Source organism: Chiloscyllium punctatum, chromosome 9, assembly GCF_047496795.1.
Source record: "Chiloscyllium punctatum isolate Juve2018m chromosome 9, sChiPun1.3, whole genome shotgun sequence".
NCBI lineage: Eukaryota > Metazoa > Chordata > Chondrichthyes > Orectolobiformes > Hemiscylliidae > Chiloscyllium > Chiloscyllium punctatum.
In genome coordinates this window covers 43,032,868-43,056,997 of record NC_092747.1, presented here as the reverse complement: position 1 = coordinate 43,056,997, position 24,130 = coordinate 43,032,868, and the positions used below count along the sequence as shown (strand labels likewise).

The following is a 24,130-nucleotide window of genomic DNA, read 5'->3' as shown; positions in this document are numbered from 1 at the left end:
CACAAGATTTTTACTGTTTTAGACATACCCAATGGGTTGTGGTCTCTCCTGTTACACCCTGAGTCCCAGAACAAATTCGCTTTTACACTAAGGGACAGGCAGTACACCCGGACTTGCCTACTACAAGGGTTCCACAACAGCCCCACTATTTTTCTAAGGTGATGAACGACATTCTGAAGAGAATAGATTTACCAGAGGGTAGCACTGCCCTCCAATATGTAGATGATATTCTAATTGCCTTAGAGTCCGAGTCAGGACACCAGGAAGCTTTATCAACTAGACAGAAGTGGGTACTGCAGATGCTGGAGATTAGAGTAAAGATTAGAGTGGTGCTGGAATAACACAGCAGGTCAGGCAGCATCAGAGGAGCAGGAAAATCAATGTTTTGGGCAAAAGCCCTTCATCAGCTCATTCCTGATGCTCCTCGGATGCTGCCTGGCCTGCCGTGTTTTTCCAGCACCACTCTAGTCTTGACCAGGAAGCTTTATATCTAGCATTACAGGAATTGGCAACCGCAGGGTTAAAAGTTAGCCCCACAAAGGCACAAATTGGCAAAACATAAAGCTGATGCTTGGGACACCTTATATCCCAAAGACTCAAAGAAATGCCCAACAACCGCAAGAAGGCAATCCAACAGATGCCACGACCTGTCACTGTCTGGGGAGTCAGAAATGTCTTGGGCCTCGACTCATATCGGCCCCCGGGCTAGGGCTGCCAGATCCCAGCAAGGGTTTTCACATCCACTGTAATAATGAGGGAGGATTTTACTCCGCAGTGGTCACCCAAGACCACAGGAGCAGGAGAAGGCCCGTAGGGTACTACTCAACGACAGAAGGGCCAGTAGTCACCGGGAAGCCCAGGTGCACAGCAGCCTTAGACTGTGCTGCTTGGGCCGTTAGGGTTAGCGAGCCCATAGTAATGACAGGGAACGTCATCCTCCACACTAAACACACCCTAGTAGAGATGCTAAACACAGGGAAACTGAGGGCCGTCTCCAATATGAGACGGGCAAAGTGGGAGGCAGTTCTTTTACGCCAAGGTCGGTCTGTGGTAATAGTTAGGGATACAGGAAAAAACCCAGCTGAGGGAATTCTAGACACAGGGGAACTGCACAACTGTGGGAATATAGATGGGGATGAAGACAGGGGAAAGAGTGAAAAGATAGCCACCCAGACATAGCTGAGGAGACCCTCTTCATGGATGGGTCACAGAAATATGTAGCAGGGTCACCCAAAACAGGATGGACTGCGGCAAATGGTAAGTTAGAAACAGTTATGTCCAGAAGGGTTGATGGAAGTCAGTCTGTACAGGCAGCAGAACAGGTAGCACTCACCAAAGCATTGGAACTAGCAAAAGGAAAAACCGTGAATATATACACAGACAGTCAATATGCCTTCGGTGTAGTCCATGACTACATGGTGGCATGGGGCAGAAGAATGCTCACAACTGCAAGGGGGAACCTTTCAAACACCAATTAAGAATTCAGGCACTATTGCATGCCAGTGAACAGCCAAAAGAGGCTGCAGTAATAAAAATAAAAGACCATCAAAAGGAGCCAGCAAAGGAGAGCCCAGGTTGGCTAAAATTCAAAGGAAACCAGCCAGCAGACCGAGCAGCTCAGAAAGCCCTAGAACAAGAAGCCATTAAAGAGGCTGCACTAGCCACTATTGAATTAGTAAAAGATGCTATCCAAATTCAGCAGCGACAGGAGGGCACCCTGCAGGAAGAGAGAGAGAGAAAAATGGGAACTGCAGGGAGCATTCAAAAGGGAGGATAGTGTCTGAAGGCGAGCAGACAAAGTGGTAGCACCAGTGTGTATACAGAACACATTGCTTGAACTGCACCACGGGCTCTCCCATACAAGTAGGGAGGCCATGATAGCAAGCCTAGGGAGAGAGTGGTGGTGGAAGGGAATGGGAAGAGACGTGGCCAAGTACTGCTGATTCACGGTTTGACCCAGGGAGACCCATAAAAGTTAGGAAGGGACACCAGCCCCGACCCTGGGGACGCTAGGAATACCTTCAGATAGATTTTACAGGGCCACTTCCACCTTCCCGTGGGAAAACATACTGCCTGGTCATTATCGACCAATTCACCCAGTGGGTAGAGGCATTCCCAACCAAAAGCTGCACCGCGACCACTGTAACCAGAATATTAGCGGAGGAGGTAATCCAGAGGTGGAGGGGTACTTCTCCAGATCGACTCCGGCCAAGGGACGCATTTTACTGGCAAGGTCATGAAGACTGTCTGCCAATTACTCGGCATTAGACAAAAATTTTACATTCCCTATCACCCCCAGCACTCAGGGACGGTAGAGGGAATGAATAGAACGCTCAAAAAAACTTTAGTTAAGGCTATGCAAACCTCAGGCAGATCATGGGCTGAGGGGCTGCCAGCCAGACTAACGAGATTAAGAGCCACCACCAATCAGGCAACAGGGCTAACACCAAATGAATTAACTACCGGGTGAGCAATACAATTGCCAGAGACAATAATCACAGGTGGCACTGATGTGGATCCACTAAAAGACAAAATTCAGCGATATGTGATAAAATTAAGCACCCAGTTGAAAGGGATGTGGAAATCTGTAACTGACAAAGCAGGGGAACTCAAAATCTTCCCTGAGGTCCCAGCAGCAGGAAGCTGCATCCTGGTGCGAGCACTGCCTGACAAACCAAGCTTTGCCCCAAAATGGAATGGGCCATATGATGTGGTAATAAGTGGGGACACCTGTACCTGCAGAGACCCAGTGAAAACCCGGTAATTACCCGCTGTGTTTCACAGAGCCGGGATGGGGATGCATTTATACCCCGGTTCCCAAAAATGACTCGTGTCCAGACACAATGCACTTATCAGCACTATGCAGTTACTAGGAGACAGTTTACCTGCACCTGCAGTGAGCAGGCATGCTTGAATGTGACCGCAGGTAGACAGTTCATATGTGGTGAGTGTAATGGCACCCATGTCAGCTCTGCCACATGGACATACCCGTTCAATACTTACCAGCTCGGGGGGAACACCCGAGTCATAAAGGGCAACATGGGTGAACAGACAGACGGAAGGACACGACAATGTACGTTACCGAGCGATGAAGGGATTGCTTTTTCTATTTAAGTGGACTTATGCAACAGACACCCCAGACCTCCCAAACCTGTTCGCAGTAGGGACAATTACACCCCTAACTGCACCATGCCCCAGCAGGGGACATGTTCGGAGAAGGATAGTGACCTGCTCCATCAGCCAGGAGTTCTGTGCTGACTGCAAGATCCCCACCATTTTGGGGTCATCATTGGGATATGGATTCTTGGGATCTCGATCTCTATCTTTGGGGGGCACAGCAGGGATCGTCAGCGCTAAAAACCAAAATTACCTTGTATGTGGCCTGACTATCTTCAGCAATTATACCTCAAAACTCTCTCAAAGCAATTAATACAGAGTTGGTTGAACTCAGATTCTACATACAGCAGACAGTTACAAGGTGGATTATCAATTAGCAACAGCAAGGGGGAGTTTGTACAATTATTGGTAACAATTGTATCACCCATGTTATTAATGACTCTTGTAACATTATAGATGCAGTTAAGAATATACCAGACCAGCTAGATAATTTTCGACAGGAGCCACAATTACAGGCAACTGGTTAAATTGGGGACCCTATTTGGCATGCAGGGTAGTTCTCCTGATTGCACTCAAGCTGGCATTCTGTGTGGGCCTCGGGTGTTTAAAGCTCTGCTGTAAGGTGCTACGGACGGGAACTGCACGCAGCGAGTGTCGCCACAAATGAGCCCCCAACAAAACTGGCACTTCATGATACCTCTCAGGAGGAGGAGCTCCTAGAGGTGACCTACCTCTACATGTGAATTGGGCGGTCTGCAGGAGATCTCCAAAGTTGCCTCCTTTACCACAAAGCAGGGAGTGAAGTGGGAGGTGGCATAGGGCAGGGTGACACTATGCACACAGATACACAAGATGGCCACTGAGCCATAAGTTGGCCACTTGACACACAAGATGGCCGCTGGACTACAAAATGGATAGAACAGCAAAGCAAACATAGATACTGCCTAGGGCCACCAGGATGCCAACACAGTGTACTCACAACCTAGTTGATTAGTTTAAGGCAGGTGGGGGAGAGAACGCACATATACTGCCCGCTGAAGTGTTTGGGTCCAGCCAACACTTTTGATAGAAATGGTAACAGTTTGATATGGACTCAATACAGAGTGACAATAGCCAGGGCTGCAGTAATCATCCTTCTCAGGAAGAGCGATTAGCGCCCATTACTACAGCAATGGACTTCTACACAGACACTGAAACTGATAACGACTGCGCTCGAACTGACAATAACCGCACAGAAACTATCAAAGATTCTGCAATGTTTACAATACACAATCTATGCTACAAGGACAATAACCTCATCACTGATCTACTATATTACAAAATGTATAAAATATCTTGTCATGTGCTCCGGGTTGAGAGAAGAATCACAGCTGACCACTGTGCTGTTGGTGTCTTTCTCTCCCCGGAGCTCGTTGAACTCTGACTCTGACTCAGAGGTTGGTGATTTTCCCCACAATTGTATGAACGTAAATCAAGTGAATACCTAATCAAGAGATTTCTGTTCACTGACTAGCAAATGAAAATTCAAAAACTTTGCTTCAAAATGTTTAGAATTTAGGGAATGTAGTTGCTCATTATTGTTAATAACTTTTCTTAGCCAGATTACATATTTTACATATATATACAACAGCTGCAAAGTGGTAGATCACCAGTTCACACAAATGATTTGTCCAAATGGCAGTGTAGTAATTTACTGGCAGTTAGTAGATTGGTGGAGATGGATAACCTTTTCCTCTCTAGGAGATAAAATTGGAAAGAAGGTTAAGCCCAAGGTGAATGACAACATGATCGGCATGGGAAAATATACTTCGAATCTTGTAATTAAACACTGACATTCATAAGATGAAGGGGGCTCTCAAAAAGCATTATTAAAAAGACAAGTATCAGCAATAAAAATTCAAGAATCATGTTCAAGAAGAAGCAGTGTAGTAATTAAATGATTAATCAGACCTGAGGCAAAAAGCAAAAAAGCTTCAGAAAGCACAAAAATCAAAGGAAAAGTCATCACAAATCATGGACATGAATGTCATGTACTGATGAACTATTTAAGGTTTATACTTGCAGAAAATAAAATCGGGGTTTGTTGGAGAACTTGGAATTGCAAACTATTTGCATTTCTTTGCTCTAAGATGTTTTTTCTTTTTGTTTATTCTTACTAATCTATTGCACGTCAGAAAATTAGCTTCGTCATCTAATAAAAGATTAGAATTTATTCAACACCTTTCATGAACATCTCTAAGCACTTTACAGCCAATAAAGTACTTTTGAAGGACAGTCACTTTCTAATATTGCACTCCGTCAACTCTCATGAACAATACTGTGATGACAACCATTACCCCATCTGGGAGAAAATGGGAAATAGGGGAACAGCAAATGAATAGAATAGTTAATTTCCATGTGTCTTCGCTGGACAGAACAATAACATCTAAGAAATAATTAAGAATCAAATCATGAAATGAAGTGAGAAATGCAAAACAAGTAGTCATGTTGCTAAGAGAAGACACATTTTGCCCAAGCTTTTTGTTTTGCATGCATTGGGACAATTCGCAAGAATACTAATTCTTGGGGAAATCCATACTATACTAAGTAAAAGGAAAATGGTTTAGGTACATCCCAACCACAAAAAGAAAGATGGATCCAATTGGCCAAGTACTGCCTCTTTAACATGTTCTTGATCAGCGAAGTCACTGAGGGAAATCAGAGTTAACATTTCGGTTCAAATTCTGAGAAAGGGTCACTCAACATGAAATGTTAACTCTGGTTTCTCTCCACAGATACTGCCAGACCTGCTAAGTTTTTCCACCAACTTCTGTTTTTGTTTCTCATTTGCAGCATCAACAGTTCTTTCCGCTTTTACATACTTTCAAGCAGCACTTGCAGGAGAATAGCCCATTCACCAATGCTCACTTTGGGTTCTGCCAGGGCCATCCGACACCTGAACTCATTAAGCCTTAGTCTAAACATGGACAAAAGACTGAACTTCAGAGGTGCTGTGAAACAGAATATCCTTGATATAAAGGCCACATTTAAATAAGTATACAATCAAGACTTCCTAGCAAAACTAGACTTAATGAGAACCAGTAGGAACACTTTCCACTATTTGGAGTCACAGCTAACAGGAAAGAAGATTGTTGTGGTTGTTGGAGGCTAATAATCTCATTCCCAGGATATCACTACAGAAGCTCCTCACAGTAGTGTCCTTGACCCTGCTATCCTCACCTGCTTCACCCTTCCCTCCATCATAACATCAGAAATGGGGCTGTTCACTGATGATTACACAATGCTCAACATTCACTACTCTTCAGACACTGAAGCAGTCCATTTCGAAATGCAGCAAGACCTGATCTTGACTGATACATGGCAAGCAATATTCATACCACACAAGTACCCCACAATGACCATCTCCAACAACAGCCAATCTTACAATCGCCCCTTGACTCTCAATGGCATTACCGTCACCAAATACTCCACTATCAACATCTTGTGGTTGATTATTAAACTGAATGGGACTGGCCATATAAATATAGTTGTTAAAAACGCAGGTCAGAGGTTAGAAATTCTGTGGCGAGCAATTCACTTCTGTTGCATCTGCAATGCAAAAGCTAGGAATGTGATGAAATACTGTCTCCAACTGTCTGGAAGATGCAGTTCCAAAAAACACTCAAGCAACACATCCAGGAGAAAGCAGCCAGCTTGCTAAGCACCCTAGTTATCAGCTTGAACATTCACTACCTTCACTATCAACACACAGTGGTAGCAATGTGTACCATCCACCAAGGCTCTTCAGCACTTTTTAAACCCATGACCTCTATCACCTAGAAAGAAGAGAGTAACAAAAGCATGGGAAAACCACCATTTGTAGGTTCTCCTTCAAGTTACTCACCACATTGACTTGGAAATATATTGTGGTTCTCTCAAATTTCTGGAACTCCTTTCCCAACCATACATTCCAAGGACTGCAGTACTTCAGGAAGACAGCTTGCTACTAGCTTCATTGGATCAATTAGAGATGTCCTAACCAGCAATGCCCATATCCCATGTATGAATAATGGAAAAAAACACACTGAAACAGGACACTAAAACCTCTTGCATTACATTACTGTCCCTGAACTAGCGCGATTTTTGGTAGAGGGTCAGGGTACCTGCCTTTGGTGTACAAGCTGATTTGAACTTTGGTATAGTGACCATAAGCTTGAAACTTTCTGAAAAAACAAAAGTACAAAGTTTGGCCAACAGTGAACATGGCTACAAAAGATTTCAGAGGCACATATGTATTACTGGTGGCAAATGAAATGTAATGTGGTGACAAGTGAAACAATACATTTGAAAGAAAAACACAATACAAATATCTGAGTGCATATATCTAGTATTTAAAAATCATGAAAGCGTGGATACAAATAAATAAAGTCAGCTAAAATGTGACAGTATTTCGGATTACAGGGTTCAGAGTACAAGTGGTGATAATTTTCTAACATATCCCTTTTAGGCCACAAGTAGAGTACAATTGCAGTTTTCAGAACCCCAACATACTAAAAATTAAACCTAAATATGTGCATCATGATTTCACCAAGTCGATATCACAGGTGGAAAAGAAAACAAGCCATCTCTCAAATTCCATAGTACAAGGTATAAATAAGATACTGCTCGTAGCAAGGCTGTTATTGATTGTGACAATGATTACTTGAATGTTTGAATGAGATCACTGGCAGGTAATCAATTTCATGAGGCTTTTTTTTCACTATTTTTCATGGACTATTAATGGGGTGTTAGAGTAGTAAGCAAATTCACTAATTTTTATACCTGTCCTGTCTGGTAATGCCTTGCAAACTGCCTCACCACACGATAATCATTGGCAAAGTATTCCATCAAAATTGAAGGTACTTCTGCAAAATCTGTAGGACACCTTGTACCTGAAAAAGAGAAAAACACAGTTTTCCACAGGAAATTTGGTTTGAGCATTAAACTTAGGAAAAAAATATAGTCCATTTGGCTCCTTAAGCCTGCTCTATCAATCAATAAGATAACGGCTAATCTGATTATGGCCTCAACACCACATATCCATCTGTGCCAATAACCACTGGATCCTTTGTTAATTAAGAATCTATCTAATTATCTTCTAAATATAATCAGTGACACCTCCTTCTCCAATCTCTGGGAAAGGGTTCCAAAGAACCATGGCCCTCAGGGAAAGAATTTTCCCTCACCTCAGTCTTGTTTGGAACATACTGATTTTTTACAACTATGACCCTAGTTCCAGGCTTTTCCACAGGGAAAGCATCCTTTCAGGTCCCTCAAGACTTTTATATTGCTCAATAAGGTCAATTCTTACTCTTCTAAACTCCAGCAGATCCAGGCCCAATCTGTCCAACTTTTCCTCATAAGTTAATGCCTCCACGTCATTAGAGTGAACCTTATCTGAATTGCCTCTAATGCGTTTAAAACATTTCTCTAATAAGGCAATTAAAACTGCACACATTACTCCAGAACAGCTAAACATAAAGTAATCATCCACTGAAATGGAACATTTTCCATTCTGGTCAGTAGTCACCTACCTGTTACATGTTGGTATCTAGTTCGGCCTAGCATGGAATGCATGGCATGACCCATTTCATGGAAGAGATTCTCCATCATTCCAGGAGTTAGAAGCGTTGGGGAGGATGCTGTTGGATGAGGCAGACTGAGCATCAATACTACAACAGGAAGCTGGTACTCCCCATTCTCCAATGATCGGCCACCCCGGATTGTAAAGTGACAGTCCTGAGGAGGGTTAAGAACAATCTTGCTCAATATTGTTTTCAGTGCTTCACAGTATCTCATATCAATAAACTGTCACTAATGAAACCATATCTAAGACATACAGAATCCCTACAGTGTGGAAATAGGCCCTTCGATCCAACAATTCCACATCGGCCCTCCAAGGAGGAACCCACCTAGATCCATTCCCCTACATTTAACCTGTGACTAATGCACCTAACCTACACATCCCTGAACACCAATTCACCTATTCTACACATCTTTGGATTGTGGGAGGAAACGGAGCACCCAGACACATTTCATTGGTGAGGGTTGATGATTATGACATAACATAAGTTAGAGTATAATTTTTTTACAAAATAAATTTCACCAGTACGGTTCACATGTCTCCATTTTTAGAACACATTTTTAAATTTGTTCCCTGAAAGCAGAAATCTTTTACTGCTCGAACACTAGTATTCGGTGGTAATATTTGTACTTTTATAAAATAATCACATTTAAATAACAGCAAATTTAAATCAGTTAGATTTCTCATGAAGTAAAGCATTATGAAGAAAGTACAAAAAAATGCAGTTCTGATTTGTTCATTTCTTTATGAGGATACGTAGCTGTCTAGTGAAAGACATGAATACTTTTAATTCAGTTTTTATTTTCAGCTCTACCTGCTTGACCTTCAACATTTGCCAGGGCAAGCTAGAATAAAGGCTTAGAGTCATGAAAGTAAATTTTAGCTTCTCCTACAGAATGTGCTGTTTTCCAAAATGCAAAACCCAATACTTGAAAAAAAAGTCCTTCAAAACAAATCTTTCTTGGGGTACAAGAGAGGAAGATGAACAAATAAACCAGCAAAATTGATGAATCAGCATCAAAAAGGGGGAGCCATTGTGATTAATTACTACTTATTTTCCTGTCTCCTTGGAATGCTGTTTAAAGAAGTGGTCCACATCAATGCATTCGAACATGCTGTGGTTTCCCAGCAACCACACACTTGAAGTATACAATGCAAATTATGAAAATGTTACTTGGTTGTAACTGAGAGCTGTTTTTTTATTTTGTTAATGGGATGTGGGCATCGCTGATAAAACCAATATTTGTTACCAATCACTAATTGCCCTTGAACTGAGTGAATGGATGAGCGAGATTGGAAAGGTGCAAGAGAGGATGTGGGAAATGAAAATAAACAGTGCTGAAAATGTTCATCAAATAAGGAAGCATCTGTGGAAAGGAATTGAATTAGAGTTTCAGGTCATGAGTGAAATCACTACACTTTTTCTACCCACTGAGGCTGCCTGACTTACTAAGCATTTCCACCATTATATTTAATTATCACATCAAAAGGTTTGGTAAGATATAGGAGGCCTGTAAATGAGAATATACCTGATTAGGTTTGTCAGATCGATAGAAGAAATCGCAGTAAATGTATCCCACAAGTCCATCAGTTTCATCAACCACAGCCTAACAAAGAAGGACACAAGTTGATCATTCACATTAGAGCAGTTTATTACAAAGAATCAATTTTCACCAGAGATCAATATCATATGTTATGCAAAGGAGGTGTTCTTTGCATTTTCTAATCTAAATACATTGGGAAATTGGAGCACTGCAAAGAAATAAATTATTAATTTGATTTCAAGCAATTCATTACTTTTTGCGAAAACACTCAAGCATAAAGAAGGCTATACCAAGAAGAATCTCTATCATATGAATCACTTACTCCTCCACTTCATTCTACATTAGGGCCAAGAAGTTTCTGCTGCCCCTTAATTTTGAGCACTGTACTTCCTGGTACCCTTTATACAACTCAACATCACAAAACAAGAATGAAAACCAATGATGCTAACTTTTAAAAGTTCTTCAAGATTAAGTGCAATGGATTTCTAGATTTCATTGGAAGTTCTTCAATTTTGAAATCGCATCTGAATTTCAACAGGGCTTGGGATAATAACAAGAACATAAATTTCATAAGATGGGTGACTACTTATATTAGGATTAAAACAAAATACTGTGGATGCTGGAAATATAAAATAAAAACAGAATGTGAAGAAACTCAGCAGGCTAGGTAGCATCTGTAGCGAGAGAAATAGAGTTGACGTTTCAAGATCAGTAGGATTCTTCTCTGAACTCTTCTGAAGAGCCGTAATGGACTTGAAATTTTAATAATACTTCTTCCTCCAGGTGCTGTCAAACTTGCTGACTTTCTTCAGTACTTTCCGTTTTTGTTTTTCACACTCAGAATATACTACAATTTGGATACTTCAAAATTAACTCACCAGTTTTCGGATATCATCGGACCAGACTTCTCCTTTCTCTGGCTCTTCTACACATAGTGAGACACCAAACAACCGGGTGAAAAGCAGATTCAAACCATCCATGCAAGCTCCCAAAGAAAAAAATGGGCTATACAGACCTGGCTCTATATTAAACCTGAAAATTCAATCAAAGACAGCATTAGAATCTAATTTTTCAAAAACTCAGATTGTCTCACTTGTTGTAAGCAGTGACAGAAACCTTATATTAGATACAAATATATATTGTGCGATTCCTGATGTCAAATATGAAACGTATGATAATTTGCCTTACATAGAATGAAAGGAAAGAAGTAATTGGACATTCTTTCTTTGCTAACAGGACAAAACTGCTGAACTAAATCCATTAAATGGCTTCAGCAAAAGTACACAATGGAAATTGAAAAAGAAAGATAACAATGTTTTTTTAAACACTTAACAGAACATCTGTACTGCCAAAACTAACCTCAATTTACACAAGTCCCATCGCCCAGCACTGGACCTATAGCCTTGAATGTTACAGCATTTCAAGTGCTCATCCAAGTCATTTATAAAGGTTGTGGGGTTACCTGCCTCAATTACATGCCCCAGGGAGTGTACTCCAGATCCCCACTATCCCCTGGGTGAAAAAAGCTTTTCTTCAAATCCCCTAAGCCTCCTGCATTCCACTTTAAAAGTGTACTTCCTTGCTATTGACACTTCCATTAAAAGAGGAACAGCTGCTTTCTGTCCACCCTTCTTACAAACCTCAATAAAGACCCCCTCAACCTTTTTGTTTCACAAAGTTATCTGCCTCTCCTCATAGCGAAAGCATTCCATCCGAGGCAATATCCTGGTAAATCTCCTCTGCATCCCAACCAGCACGATCACTTCCTTCCTACAGTGTGGTGATCAGAACTGCACAGCAATTTCGACTCTGGCCTCAACAAAGAAGGCCATTGTCACTTTAACATTGGGTGAAGACCAATCAGAAGGGACCATTCAAGAAAAGATTTTCACTTATTACTGTCTGGTTAGATAGAATCAGTATGAGCTCCTTTAAACCCACAACGAAAATGTAGGTTTCCTCTACCCCAGATTTATACAGTGGGATATTCCTTGCAACTCTTGTACGTCACTGGGGTAGTAATCCAGAACCCAGACTAATGTTTTCTGGGACATGAATTTGAATGCTATAATGGCAGATGTGAAATTTGAATTCAATAAAAATCTGTAATTAAATGCTGATCTAATGGTGACCATCCAACCACTGTTGAGCATTATGAAAAACCCATCTGGTTCACTAAAGTTCTTCTGAGAAGGAAATCTTCCAACTTAATTTAGCCTAAATGTGACTTCAGACCCTTGATTTTTAATTGCCGTAGCAAGTCACACAGTTGTATTAAAATGCTACAATGTATAAACAAAGAAATTAAACAAGAATGAGCACTCAGCTTCTGGGCACCAGAAAAAATAGCAACAAAGATAACCCTGTCAGTAATGCAAAGACCTCCGAACCAATATTTGGGGCCTTGTGCCAAAATTGGGAGAACAGCCCCACAGAGAAGTCAAGCAACAATCCACATCATCATACACTCAGAATCAATCCTTACAGACAATGCCTCAGACTACAACATTAGTATTCCTTCGTATGCCTTATTCCATTAACAGGCCAGATCCACCAGAGAGTCCTCAGGCGATGGAGTATAATGTGGGAAAATGTGAGTGTGTCGACTTTGCCAGGAAGATTAGAAAAGCAGCAACTTATTTAAATGGACAGAAATGGAAAAACTTTGAGATACAGAGGGATATGTTGCACTTATACATGTATTACAAAAATGTTAGCAAGCAGACACAGTAAGTGCTTAGGAAGTTTAGCTGTTTATTGCAAGGAATTTTCAGATACATTTTAGGATCACAAATAGTTAATGATAGCACAGGTTAACATATTTAAACAGAGAGCACCAAAAATCTTGCTCAAAGTGCTGACCATTGTAGGAATGGAGTCTAGGATGTACCATTGTAACCTAGACAACAAACCACAGAGGTAATAAATGAGCATAGCTTGACTTCTTTGAGTAGGGGTTATAAGAAGCTTCTGCAGCTTGGTGATAATGAATAACTGCTTAATGTTTTTCTAAGCAAATGTTTTGGGCAAGATGATATGCTGCCTTCTTGCAGCTTTTATGCAGAAATGGAAGTATTGCTCCCCCTAGAACTGGAATTCTTTTGATCTTGTGAGCTTGAGAAAAGCAATTATCGTTTCACACCAAAGTCTCCCTCAGCCCTTATACCACCACAAAGTCCTCATATCAGGTAGCATTCTTGTAAATCTCACTGTACAGTCTGCATTTCCTCAAAATCCTTCTTAAAGGATGGAACTCAAACATTGTTTAACTTGCAACAGATTCAATATTATAATTTGACTACTATATTCTATGCCTCTCATAAAACAGCATTTAATTAGCTTTTTTTGGTTTTATTTAATTCTGGTGTTGCCTTTTAATCTTGTGAACCAAAATGCCTAAATCTCACTGTTCTTCCACATCAAACATTCCTCCGTTGAGAATACAATTTTTTAAACCAAAGAAACTTACACTATTGTGTCGAATTCCACCTGTCACTTTAATGTCCATTCTGCTATTTTGCTAACATTGCCTTGCAGCTTCTTGTGGTCTTCATAAATACTCACTATACTTTGCATTTCAAAATTATGTGCAAATGTACACACGCTTTTATCCTTGTATCCAAATCAGTGACTTAGAGCAAACAGAAGTAGCTCCAGAGGAAAAGCCTAACAATTCTGGTATCTACTGTTATTCACCTTCAACTGGTTCCCTCTCTCTTAACCAATTTAAATCCAACTTCTACCATTATAATTACACAAGCCTTCAACCTACTCTAATAAATCCCATATAGTACTCTGCCAAAGGCTTTTTTAAAGACCATAAAAGTGTGTTCATGTAGCTTCAAAGTGGTATTATAGAGATCATGTTGATTGTCTCAGGGTAGACAGCCCCAAGGGCTTGTGCAACACATACACATTTCTTTAATATCATCAATAAAGGAACTTCTGTAGCCCTTGCAGGTATTATCTGGTGCTACAATGAACACAGCATTCCACCATATTAATACCCCAAATCTATTAAATCAATCATCTTTTGAAAGAACTCAATCAAATTTGTCACATAATCCTCCTTTCTGAAATCCAAGTTAGCTGCTTCTAAATATTATGACTTTATCTAGTTACTTTGTAATTGCATCCATAATTAAAGATTCCATAATTATCCCTACTACAGATGTTAAACTAAAGGGGTCTATAATTATCAGGATCCTTGGATGTTTCTTGTCTGGGCCTGGAATTTTGATTTGTTTCAGCTGAACATCTTCAGCATTTTTGTTTAATTTATTGTGAGATTGCTCATGCTACCATTAACCATTTCAATATGTCTCTCCTCAATACCTTCTCTCGGTAACTGTTATATTTCCCTACCAATTTCCATTTATATCAATTAACTCACTGATGACTCTTCTCAGAGCTCAACCTTCATCTTTAATAATTGCTGATAATATTATTTAGGATGTATTTTACTGAGATATTTTAGAGCTTTCAATTTTTTGAGAACTTTTTTTCAAGTTAATTCTTTTCAACTCTCTCTCAACCTCTTCTTAGGTTCTTCTGTTCTCTAATTTTTACACAAGTGGTATGCCACACCCTTCAATTCTAGTTCAACCTTGATCCTTATCAACAAATAAAATATCCTGATGATGTGAAACAGAGACCTAGCAATAGCCAAATTGTTTTATTGGATCTGGCCAAAGCCTCATTATTGTCAATACATTCTTAATAAGAAAAATCTAGAGCAGAAACGAATACATTAGTTCCCATAAATTTGCAATAATTTGTTGCGTCGTGTTTTTGCTGCAGGAATTAATGCACATTGGTAGGCTGAAAAGTATTGTTAATCAACCTGCTTGGACAATGTTATGATATACTTCTGAGGTATGTGGAACTTGAATCAGACCTAGATGCAGGGACCTTACCACTGCACCAGAAAAACATGACTGGTGGTCTGAAATCTTGATCAATGTTAGTTCAAACAAGCTGCGTGACATAGCAAATGAGTAACTATTTTACTACACCTTAAGTATGCTGTTAACCAGTCTGTGGCTTACTAATGCAATTTAACACCAATTTCAAATGAATATTTCAGTTTCTGGCCACCTACTTTGCTAGAATTGTGCTCAGTACAAACTGAAGATACAGCCAATTTTCACCTGGAAACTCTAGTTTTATTATTGACTATTGTTTTCTTTGGCTAACTCTTTTACTTTTGCCTTCATTTTCTTCAATACTGCAGCTATTTTATTTACCCTCTGACTGTGAGACTAAGCCAATATTTGCAAATTTTAATCTCTTTCCAAGTATTCTTATGTTTATTTTCTTCTTTTTATGGCCTTTTATTTTACTACTTTCAGGACAGCATTCTCGGTATGCTTCAATATACCTCATGCTTTCTACTACCTTGCTGAAGTGCTGTTTTTCATTCATCGGCATAGACAAAGTGTGTCAGAAGCTACTTAACTCGTGAGGAAGAGAGACATTTACAGACGCACCCAGCCCAATACGAGCATAACATTTACAGCTGGTAAATGTAGACATATTAACTGCAGGATAACCAAGTGGCCTCTTCCTTTGCTGTATTGTTTAAAGATTCTGTGAAATTGCCTCTCTCTATTCATCCTTTCAAAACTTGTCATGATTTTTAAAACTTGAATGAAATACTTCCTTAGACTTTCTTAGGAAATGGTTCCAGCTAGTCAAGATTCTCTTCATATCTATTATTTAAATCTCTGGTACACTTTTAACATTCATTCTATCATCAGGCATCTAAAACTGCACATGGCTTTGCATAAATACATCATTACTTCTTTGCTCCAATGTTATGCTTCTACAATATTCTGTCTTAGAAGATAAACATTAATGATCTGTTCTTGGCTTTATCTGAAAGCACTCTCACTTTCAAGGGATTACCAAAAGAACCTCTTCATTTTTGCATATTCGAATCATTTACTTTTTTAAAATTCTTTTACAGTTCTCCTCACTGCTACAAAGTCTCACACTTGTAAGTCATTAGTAAATTTTAAAATTACCCAAGTTCAAATTGATTTACATGCATTAAGGGCATATACTGATATAGCACTGACACATACTGTATATGTTTTCTAATCTTTCTTTAAATTGACATCAAATACTTAAACCTACTCTCTGTTACAATTACGTATGCTGTCTCTTACATACCGACTTTGAATATATATTCATATATTAGCATGTTAAACCTACAATTCACATTCTTATTTGGATACTTGTGCAAGATTTATTGAAACAGTTAGAAAACCATTTTAATAGCATGTTTCCTGACTAAGTACAGATAGTTCTCCTATAACGCTCGTTTATTAATGCGATTTGTGAATTGTCGACTTTTTTTGATAAAGCAAACTCCCGTTCGCTGTTACACAATTCTCATCCCCGGCACGAGGTGTCACGGTGTGCGGAGGACTGGACTCTACATCAGCTTCATGTGATCAGTCGGTTCGTGCGCTTTCTCATGAAGAACCTTGTGCTAATGGACTTGGAAAAGCATCATAAAAATGTCCTCAGGCTTTAGGGACAAGAATCTGGGAGCAGTCTGTTAATTTAAAAACTTAAGAGTTGAGATAAAAGTGAAATTTCACTGGAATTGATTAATAGTAAAGAGAGTGTTGAGGAGCACTTGACTTTTTTGTTTGTACTAAAGAGTTTTTTCCCCCCTGTTAAAAAATATGTTCAGATGTTAAAAATTATCTGCAGACCCATATGAATCTGACTAATCACTATGGTAACCAACTGCAAAAAAAAAAGATCAGGGGCTTGAACATGGTCAGTCAGCTGCTCAGAGTGGTCAGAGTCAGGAAACTCTGTGCAGAGGAGCGAGGGAGAGAAAGGTGGGTGGCACACTGCTACCTTTGGTGCACATGTGAAGATGTCCTGAGGGGGTGAGTAGGCGGTGCAGAAGGGATTCAGGGTTGTTCAGGGCCAGATGTTAGCAAGGCTGAGTGTGCGTGGGGAAGATGTTGCATGAAATGGTGGTTACAGTAGAAGAGATAGAGTGAGTGTGAGGTATCAATGAAGAGATGGTGGCACTTTCACCGGCAGAATGAAGAAGGTCATCGATCTTCTTCCTACATTCAGTGCATTCCTTCAGATGGTTGAGAATGCACTGCCCTGGATGGTAACCCTGGTCTAGGTTGGTGTAGTTCCAGTAAATGGCATTCTCTGTTGGCCTGGGAGAAATGACAACTACCCCTGCATCACCCTATCCCCATCAGCAGCATCTCAATGTCCCTGCCCAGAAAGAGAGACACCAATTTCCATTGCCTGCCACATTCAAGAACCATGCAGGCTCTGCAGACTGACATCTCTTGTCTAGGTGCACAATATCTTTTAAAGATGGTGCTGTACCACAGATGTTTGGTCAATTCTGGGATATCCCAGGAAATGGTGAGTTGCTTCAGAAATGGCATATGGTACGATGGAGCTAGAATGTATGAAGGGGGCACCAAAGGATGGGGTAGGTAATAAATCAGACTGGTTTTGTAAAATAAGGTGATAGATGTCCCCAAGCATCACGATGTGAAACCCTCCAAAAAACTTCTCAAACTGACAACAAATGAAATTAAGATTCAGACCTTGATTTATTAAGGCAGTTTTCATTCTGGGATTTGACTTGTGCAATGTTACCATTAGATGGGATCAGAAGACTGGCTAGAATGTAGCACAGCCAGGAGGTAGAGTTGCAATCGAGAGTAGTCAGTTGAAGATTCTGATGAATTGCACAATATGGTAGCTTACAACAGGTCAAAATTCACTTAGGCTAATGCAAATGATAGCACAGTCGAGCTACTATTTGGGTTTCAATTTTTACTTGAATTGTTGGTGGTTTGCCCCAACCCTGTTTTTCTGATAGGCCCCATCATTTCTATTGCACGATTTTCTGTTACGTGGCATCGCACGGGAACGCAACTACAGCATTTTGGGAAAACTACCTGTATGGCAAACAAAAAATACCCAGCACAATGGACAGTTATATTTTGTAACAAATAAGAATTTTGCCAAATATTTCTTCTCAAAACTGTCAACTTAAAAATCAGAATCAGAAGCTTCCATTTTAACAATCTTACTTGGAATCACTTAGTTTTCTTCTGAACCTCTCAATTGTAAAATATCATTGGGGATAATAGGTCTAAGTATAGGACAATCAAGATCATGTGACCTATTTTGTAGTCTGCTTCACAGTAAGTGTGAATGATTGATGGAGATCAAAGGAAAGCTTAGTTTGGTTTACTTACAAAAAGGGAGTAAGGTATTTACTTGGAAACAATGGCAACCGTTTCTGGTGTGCAATTAATAGATTCAGAGTCTCTTAAAGTCTCAATAAGGTTTGCAAATAGTTGTGCTGTAAAACAGTCCATTTACTTCTAGGATTAAAAGGAAATTGAGATTAAGGATAGGTAACTGGCATTTCTACCGAGATGCAACATTAACATATTTCATCTTGCCATGCGAAAGAATAAGCCAGTTTTGAAATCAGTTTACAGGCTTCCCTACAAATCAATTACAATATCACAGAAATAGCTATTCTGTGTGGTCAGCAGAACGAAAAGGCTGTTTTGGCTTGCTAGTTACCACAGCTGAATGTTTTTGTAGAAGCCAGATATGTGTACATATGACTGGGGAAAGAACCAAAATCTACCAGATTTTCCTGGTGGTGGAGGTTTAAAGAACTGTCTGAAAAAAATGCCTAGGTACAGTCACTCAAAGTCAATACTCGCGAAACAACAATACAGAAACATACCATAAGTATAGAGGTGGAATATCAGTAGTTGAATATTAAGCTGCCTACAAATAGATTATGCAGTCATTTTCTTGGCGATTTGTTAATCAATCATCATGAGCAAAATCTTGTTGAGTCAATCTTTTGGCCAATAATTACAAGTTTGAATTTGCCTTTAAATTTAATCAGCTTCTATGGAGATTGTATTTTCTGTTTTCAAAAAAACCTTGCTTTTTATGGTGATTTTTGGTCACACTTATGTATGAAAATGAAATGGTGTGCCAGAAAAATATCTAGAATATTTTTAAACTGTTTTCTTTCAAGGGATGTGGGAGTTGCCAACTACTTCGATAGATATTGTCTATCACTAATTGCCTTTGAGCTGCCTTCTTGAAACACCAGTCCATGTGATGCAGTCACACCCACAGTGCTGCTGGAAAGGGAGTTGTAGGTTTTTGAGCCAGTGACAGTGAAGGACAAATGGGGAGTGTCAAAGATTTCTTGAAGAACTGCTGCACTACATCTGATAGATGGTAGAGCATTACCATACCGTACATCAGCTATGGTGTAAGTAAAAGTTTAAGGTGGTGGATTTCCTGTCAATCATACAGGTTGTTATGTTCTGAATGGAATCTTCTCCAACGTTGAAGCTGCACTCATCCAAGCAAGTGGATGGTATTCTACTAGATTTCTGACTTCTGACTGGCAAGCTGTGGGGAGTCAAAAGCTGGGTCACTCATCTCATCTTTCCCAGCTTCTGACCTGCTTTTGAACTCTTTGACCTACCACGGTATTTACGTGGCTGGATCAGTTCAGTTTCTGATGAATGATAATCCCCAAGATTATGGGAAATCTAGCAACGATAAAGAAATGAATGGCATGGGGAGGTGACTAAATTCTCCCATTTGACATAGTCATTGCCTGGCATTTGTACAGCAAAAATGTTACCTGATACTTATCGGACCAAGGCTGAACGCTGTCCAGCTTTTGCTGCATTTGAACATACACTGTTCCAGTATTTGACTAATTACAAATGATTCAGTATAATTGCAATCATCAGCAAACATCCCCACTTCTGACTTCTTAGTGGAAGGAAGGTCAACGATGAATCAGCTGGACCTCACCCTGAGGAAATCCTGCAGTGATGATGCACAACTGAGATGACGGACTGTCAACAATCACAGGACCTTCCTTTGCAATAGGTAGGATTCCAATCATTGGAGATGTCCCCACCCTCAATTTCCCATTGACTCAAATTGTCCTAGGACTCATTAAATGCCACACTTGGTCAAACGTTACCCTGGTATCAGGAGCAGTTACTTGCACGTCACCTCGAGTTCAGCTTTTCTGACTATGCTCATACCAAAGCTGAAAGGAGTTCAGGAACATAGTGAAACTGCTGAAATCCAAACTAAGCATTATTGAGCAAGTTATTGCTGTCTAAGTGCCATTTTATTGCATCATCAACAACTTTTGCATCAGCTTCCTAATAACTGAGAGTAGGTGGATAGGTAATTAACTAGTCAAATTTATCTTTTTTCTGTGAAAGAATATAGGTGGGGAATTTTCCATATTGTATGGTAGAGGTCATTGGCGCAGTTACATTGTGCTAGTTCAGGAGCACAAGTCTTCAGTACTATTACCAGAATATCATTAGAACTCACAGTCTTTGTAGCATACAGAGGCTTAGTTCATTTTTTAGCTTACATTCAGTGAATTAAATCAGTTCTGGACTGGCATCTGAGATGTTAGATCTCAGGCCAAGATGGATCATCCATTAGACAATTCTGGCTGAAGACAGATGAAAACGCTAGAGCTTCAGCTTTTGCATTGATGTGCTACAATCCCCACCATTAAGTATGAGATATTTTTGGAGCATCTGTCTCCAGTTAATTCTCTACTACTCCTCATGGCTGGATATGACCAGATTACACAGCTTTGATCTGACCCATTGACTGTTGGATTGCTCAGCTCTTTCTATCACATGCTGCTTATGTAGTTTGGCATGTAAGTGGTCCTGTTGTGTAGCATCATTAGGCTGACCTCATTTTTCGGTATGCTTGGTTTTGCTTCTGGCATGCCCTCCTGCGCAGTTGACTGAATCAGGGTCGATACCCTAACATGACAGCAATAGTACACTGTGACGTATACCAGACCATGACATTATGACTCTGATGGAATATAATTCTGCTAATGCTGGTGGTTCACAACACTTCATGGATGCCTGGTTTTGAATTTTTAGATATGTTCAAAATCTATTCCAATTGGCACAGTTGTAATGTAATGATGGAGTACTTTAAAGCATGCACAATTTGAAAGCAGGGCTATGTATCCACAAGGACAGTGCAGTCATTATTCCTCCTTTATTATCATGGCTATGTGCATCTGCAATAGGTAGATGGAGGTCAAGGTCAAGTAAATTATTCCCTTTGTTGATTGCTTCACCACCTACCACAGACCCAGCCTAGAAGCCTTATCCTTTAGATTTTGACAGATTGGTCAATGGTAGTGCTATAAAGCCTTTGTGATGGACATTGAATTCCTCCAACCACAATGCATTCTATTCCTGCCATCCTCTGGTTTCTTCCAATCAACATGGAAGGGTACAGATTCACCAGCTAAGGTAAACAGTCATCAAGAGATTTCCTTGCCATGTTAGACATGAAGCAATGTTATTTCATGCAGTTCTGAATCAACAGTAAGAACTCCCAGGACAACGTGCTCCCAACTGTATATCACAGTGCCACCATCTCTGGTGGAACATGTTCTATCCAGGACTCGTGGTGGCAGTCCTGCTGTTTCGGATGTTGCCTACATAGCAGAATTCCATAAAGGATGACTACAGCAGGCTGGTGCTCTACCAATTTTAGCACAAGGCCTAGATATTAGCAGGAAGGACTTTGCAGGGTACATTGTTGTTTCTAGTGCCCAGGTCAATGTCAGGTGATCAGTCTGGTTTCAATCTTTATTGATTTTTCTCTGGAGCAGCCATTGACTCACTATCACCTGCTATCTGAACTGGCTTATGAAACCAACTATCAACCACATTGGTGTTGGACTGGAATGATATTTAGGCTGGATCAGACATACTTCCTGCCGAATGGACATTTTAAAAGAAGATGGGTTTTCACAAAAATCAATATTTTCACATTTCCTGTTACCAAGACCAGTTTTTAATTCCAGATTTATTTATTAAATTCAATTTCAGAAGCTGCCATGACAGGATGTGAACTGTACTTCAACAGTTTCATGGATTCTTGAAACAAAAAAAAATCAAAACAAATCTAGAGATATTTGACATTGCGATACTAAAGGGCAACAGCGAGTGAATCAGAGAAATCCCTCTCATAATTCACATGGTATCAACCCACAGGAAATTCCAACTTTTGCCTTGAAGTCTGCTCACTGAGAAGAGAATTTCAGGCTTGAACTAACTATACATTGAGAGCATGATGATTTTGTTGGACTAAGCAAAAATCTATTTTTCCCATCTGAAGGATAAAAATCCAGGATTAGATTTGCTTGCTTGAGATTAGACCAAAAACAAGACGTAGGATTGCACTTAAAAGATTCTCAATGGAAGGCAATGATAACCCCAATCCTAATATTGGATCTTTTTTAGTAGTTAGACCAAGTATAATTGACATATTATAATTATTCTATATAAATTACAGAAAAAATTCCATTCAGTCAAACCAGTTTGGTTTGGTGTACATTAGCCATAAGCTATGGTCTTAGTCTCATGACACCCCCTAACTGTTCTAATTCTTTCCAAAATGCATACCCCTGAAAGGTGGCAGAAAGGGAATGAACGGTGACAACCTTTGTCCCACCTCCATTAAAATGGGAAGTGGGTAGGTTAGAATTCAGATTCTGATTTTTACTATCCCACCCAAGCTAACCTTGCTTATTTAAGAGGGGTAAAATTCTTTCCAGATATAGTATTTGCAGCAGCCTCAAACTGTTTTAAAAAACAGTCTTGCTCTCTGTCATGAAACTCTTAGTTAATCTCATGTCTATGTCGCACAGTTTTAAACCCTTAACCTCAAAAAAAAAGCCCTTGATCCATTCTTTTCATAATTAGAAGCAATTCTATTCGGTCACACTGCAAGTCCTTTCATTTTAACATATACAAGCATTAACTTTTCAAGTCTTCATACAATTTAAAAAACAATCTAGGCCAGCTCACCGTTTTCCATTATAGATCTCCTGGGGAAAGGAGCATTGATAAAGAATGGAACAATGCTTGAATGACATAAAACATGAGAAAATTCAGAGACTATTGAAAAAGCATGTGGGTTCTTTGGCTTTACAAAAAAAGGTATAGAGTACAAAGATAAGGAGGCAACTCTAAATGTTTATAAGATATTTATTAAGCTTCGTCTGGTGTGTTATGTCCTATTTTGAGCACTACACTTCAGCAAAGATTTCAAGACCTGACAGATGGTGCAGGGGAAGTTGACCAGAATGATAGCAGGATGAGGAATACCAGGTACACAGAGACTAAGGTAGGCTTGATCAACAGACAAAATCCAAACGTAGGAAAGTTACATGAATAATCTACAAGGCCATGACTCTTCCAAAATGGGGTGGATGTGGCAAGGCAGGAATGTATCAGAAAGGGCGGGGAAAAGCATGAAGAGGGAAATGGAGGGAAAGGGGCAATGTCCTGGAAGGGAGGGGACAGGAAGGAATATTGAAATGTGGTCACCCATACGAAAAGGTTGAACAACACAGAACCAGAGAACCTGTTTTCCTTAAAATAAGGAAGCTTAAAAATGTGGATACAGATTTCAAAATTATGAGGCTTTTATATAGTAAATAAGGAGGAACTGTTTCCAGTGGCAAGAGAATCACTAATCAGAGAACTCAAATTTATGATAATCAGCAAATAAAAAGCAATGACATGAGGAAAAAACTATTTTTAAAAAGTACAGAGAGTTTAATATTCGGAATTTACTATTTGAAAAGGTGGTACAAACACAGTCAATGATAAATTCCAAAAGGAAATTGGATAAATATTTAAAATTTGTAAAATCTGCAGTTTGTAAAATTTGGGCTTAGTGGTTAACACTGCTGTCTCTCAGCACCAGGGACCCGGGTTCGATTCCAGCCTTGGGC

The 24,130-nt window shown here is 39.8% G+C and overlaps 1 protein-coding gene across 1 annotated transcript in view; it reads right to left on the bottom strand.

The window, feature by feature from the left end:
* Positions 1-24,130, bottom strand: part of LOC140481338 (mitochondrial intermediate peptidase-like) — a 159,149-nt gene that overhangs the window by 49,922 nt on the left and 85,097 nt on the right. Inside the window, exons 11-14 of the mRNA XM_072577353.1 lie at positions 11,142-11,295; positions 10,249-10,326; positions 8,670-8,874; positions 7,918-8,027 (exon numbers count right to left, since the gene is read on the bottom strand). Coding sequence (XP_072433454.1) covers positions 7,918-8,027; positions 8,670-8,874; positions 10,249-10,326; positions 11,142-11,295 — 547 coding nt within the window. The remainder of the gene's footprint in view (positions 1-7,917; positions 8,028-8,669; positions 8,875-10,248; positions 10,327-11,141; positions 11,296-24,130) is intronic.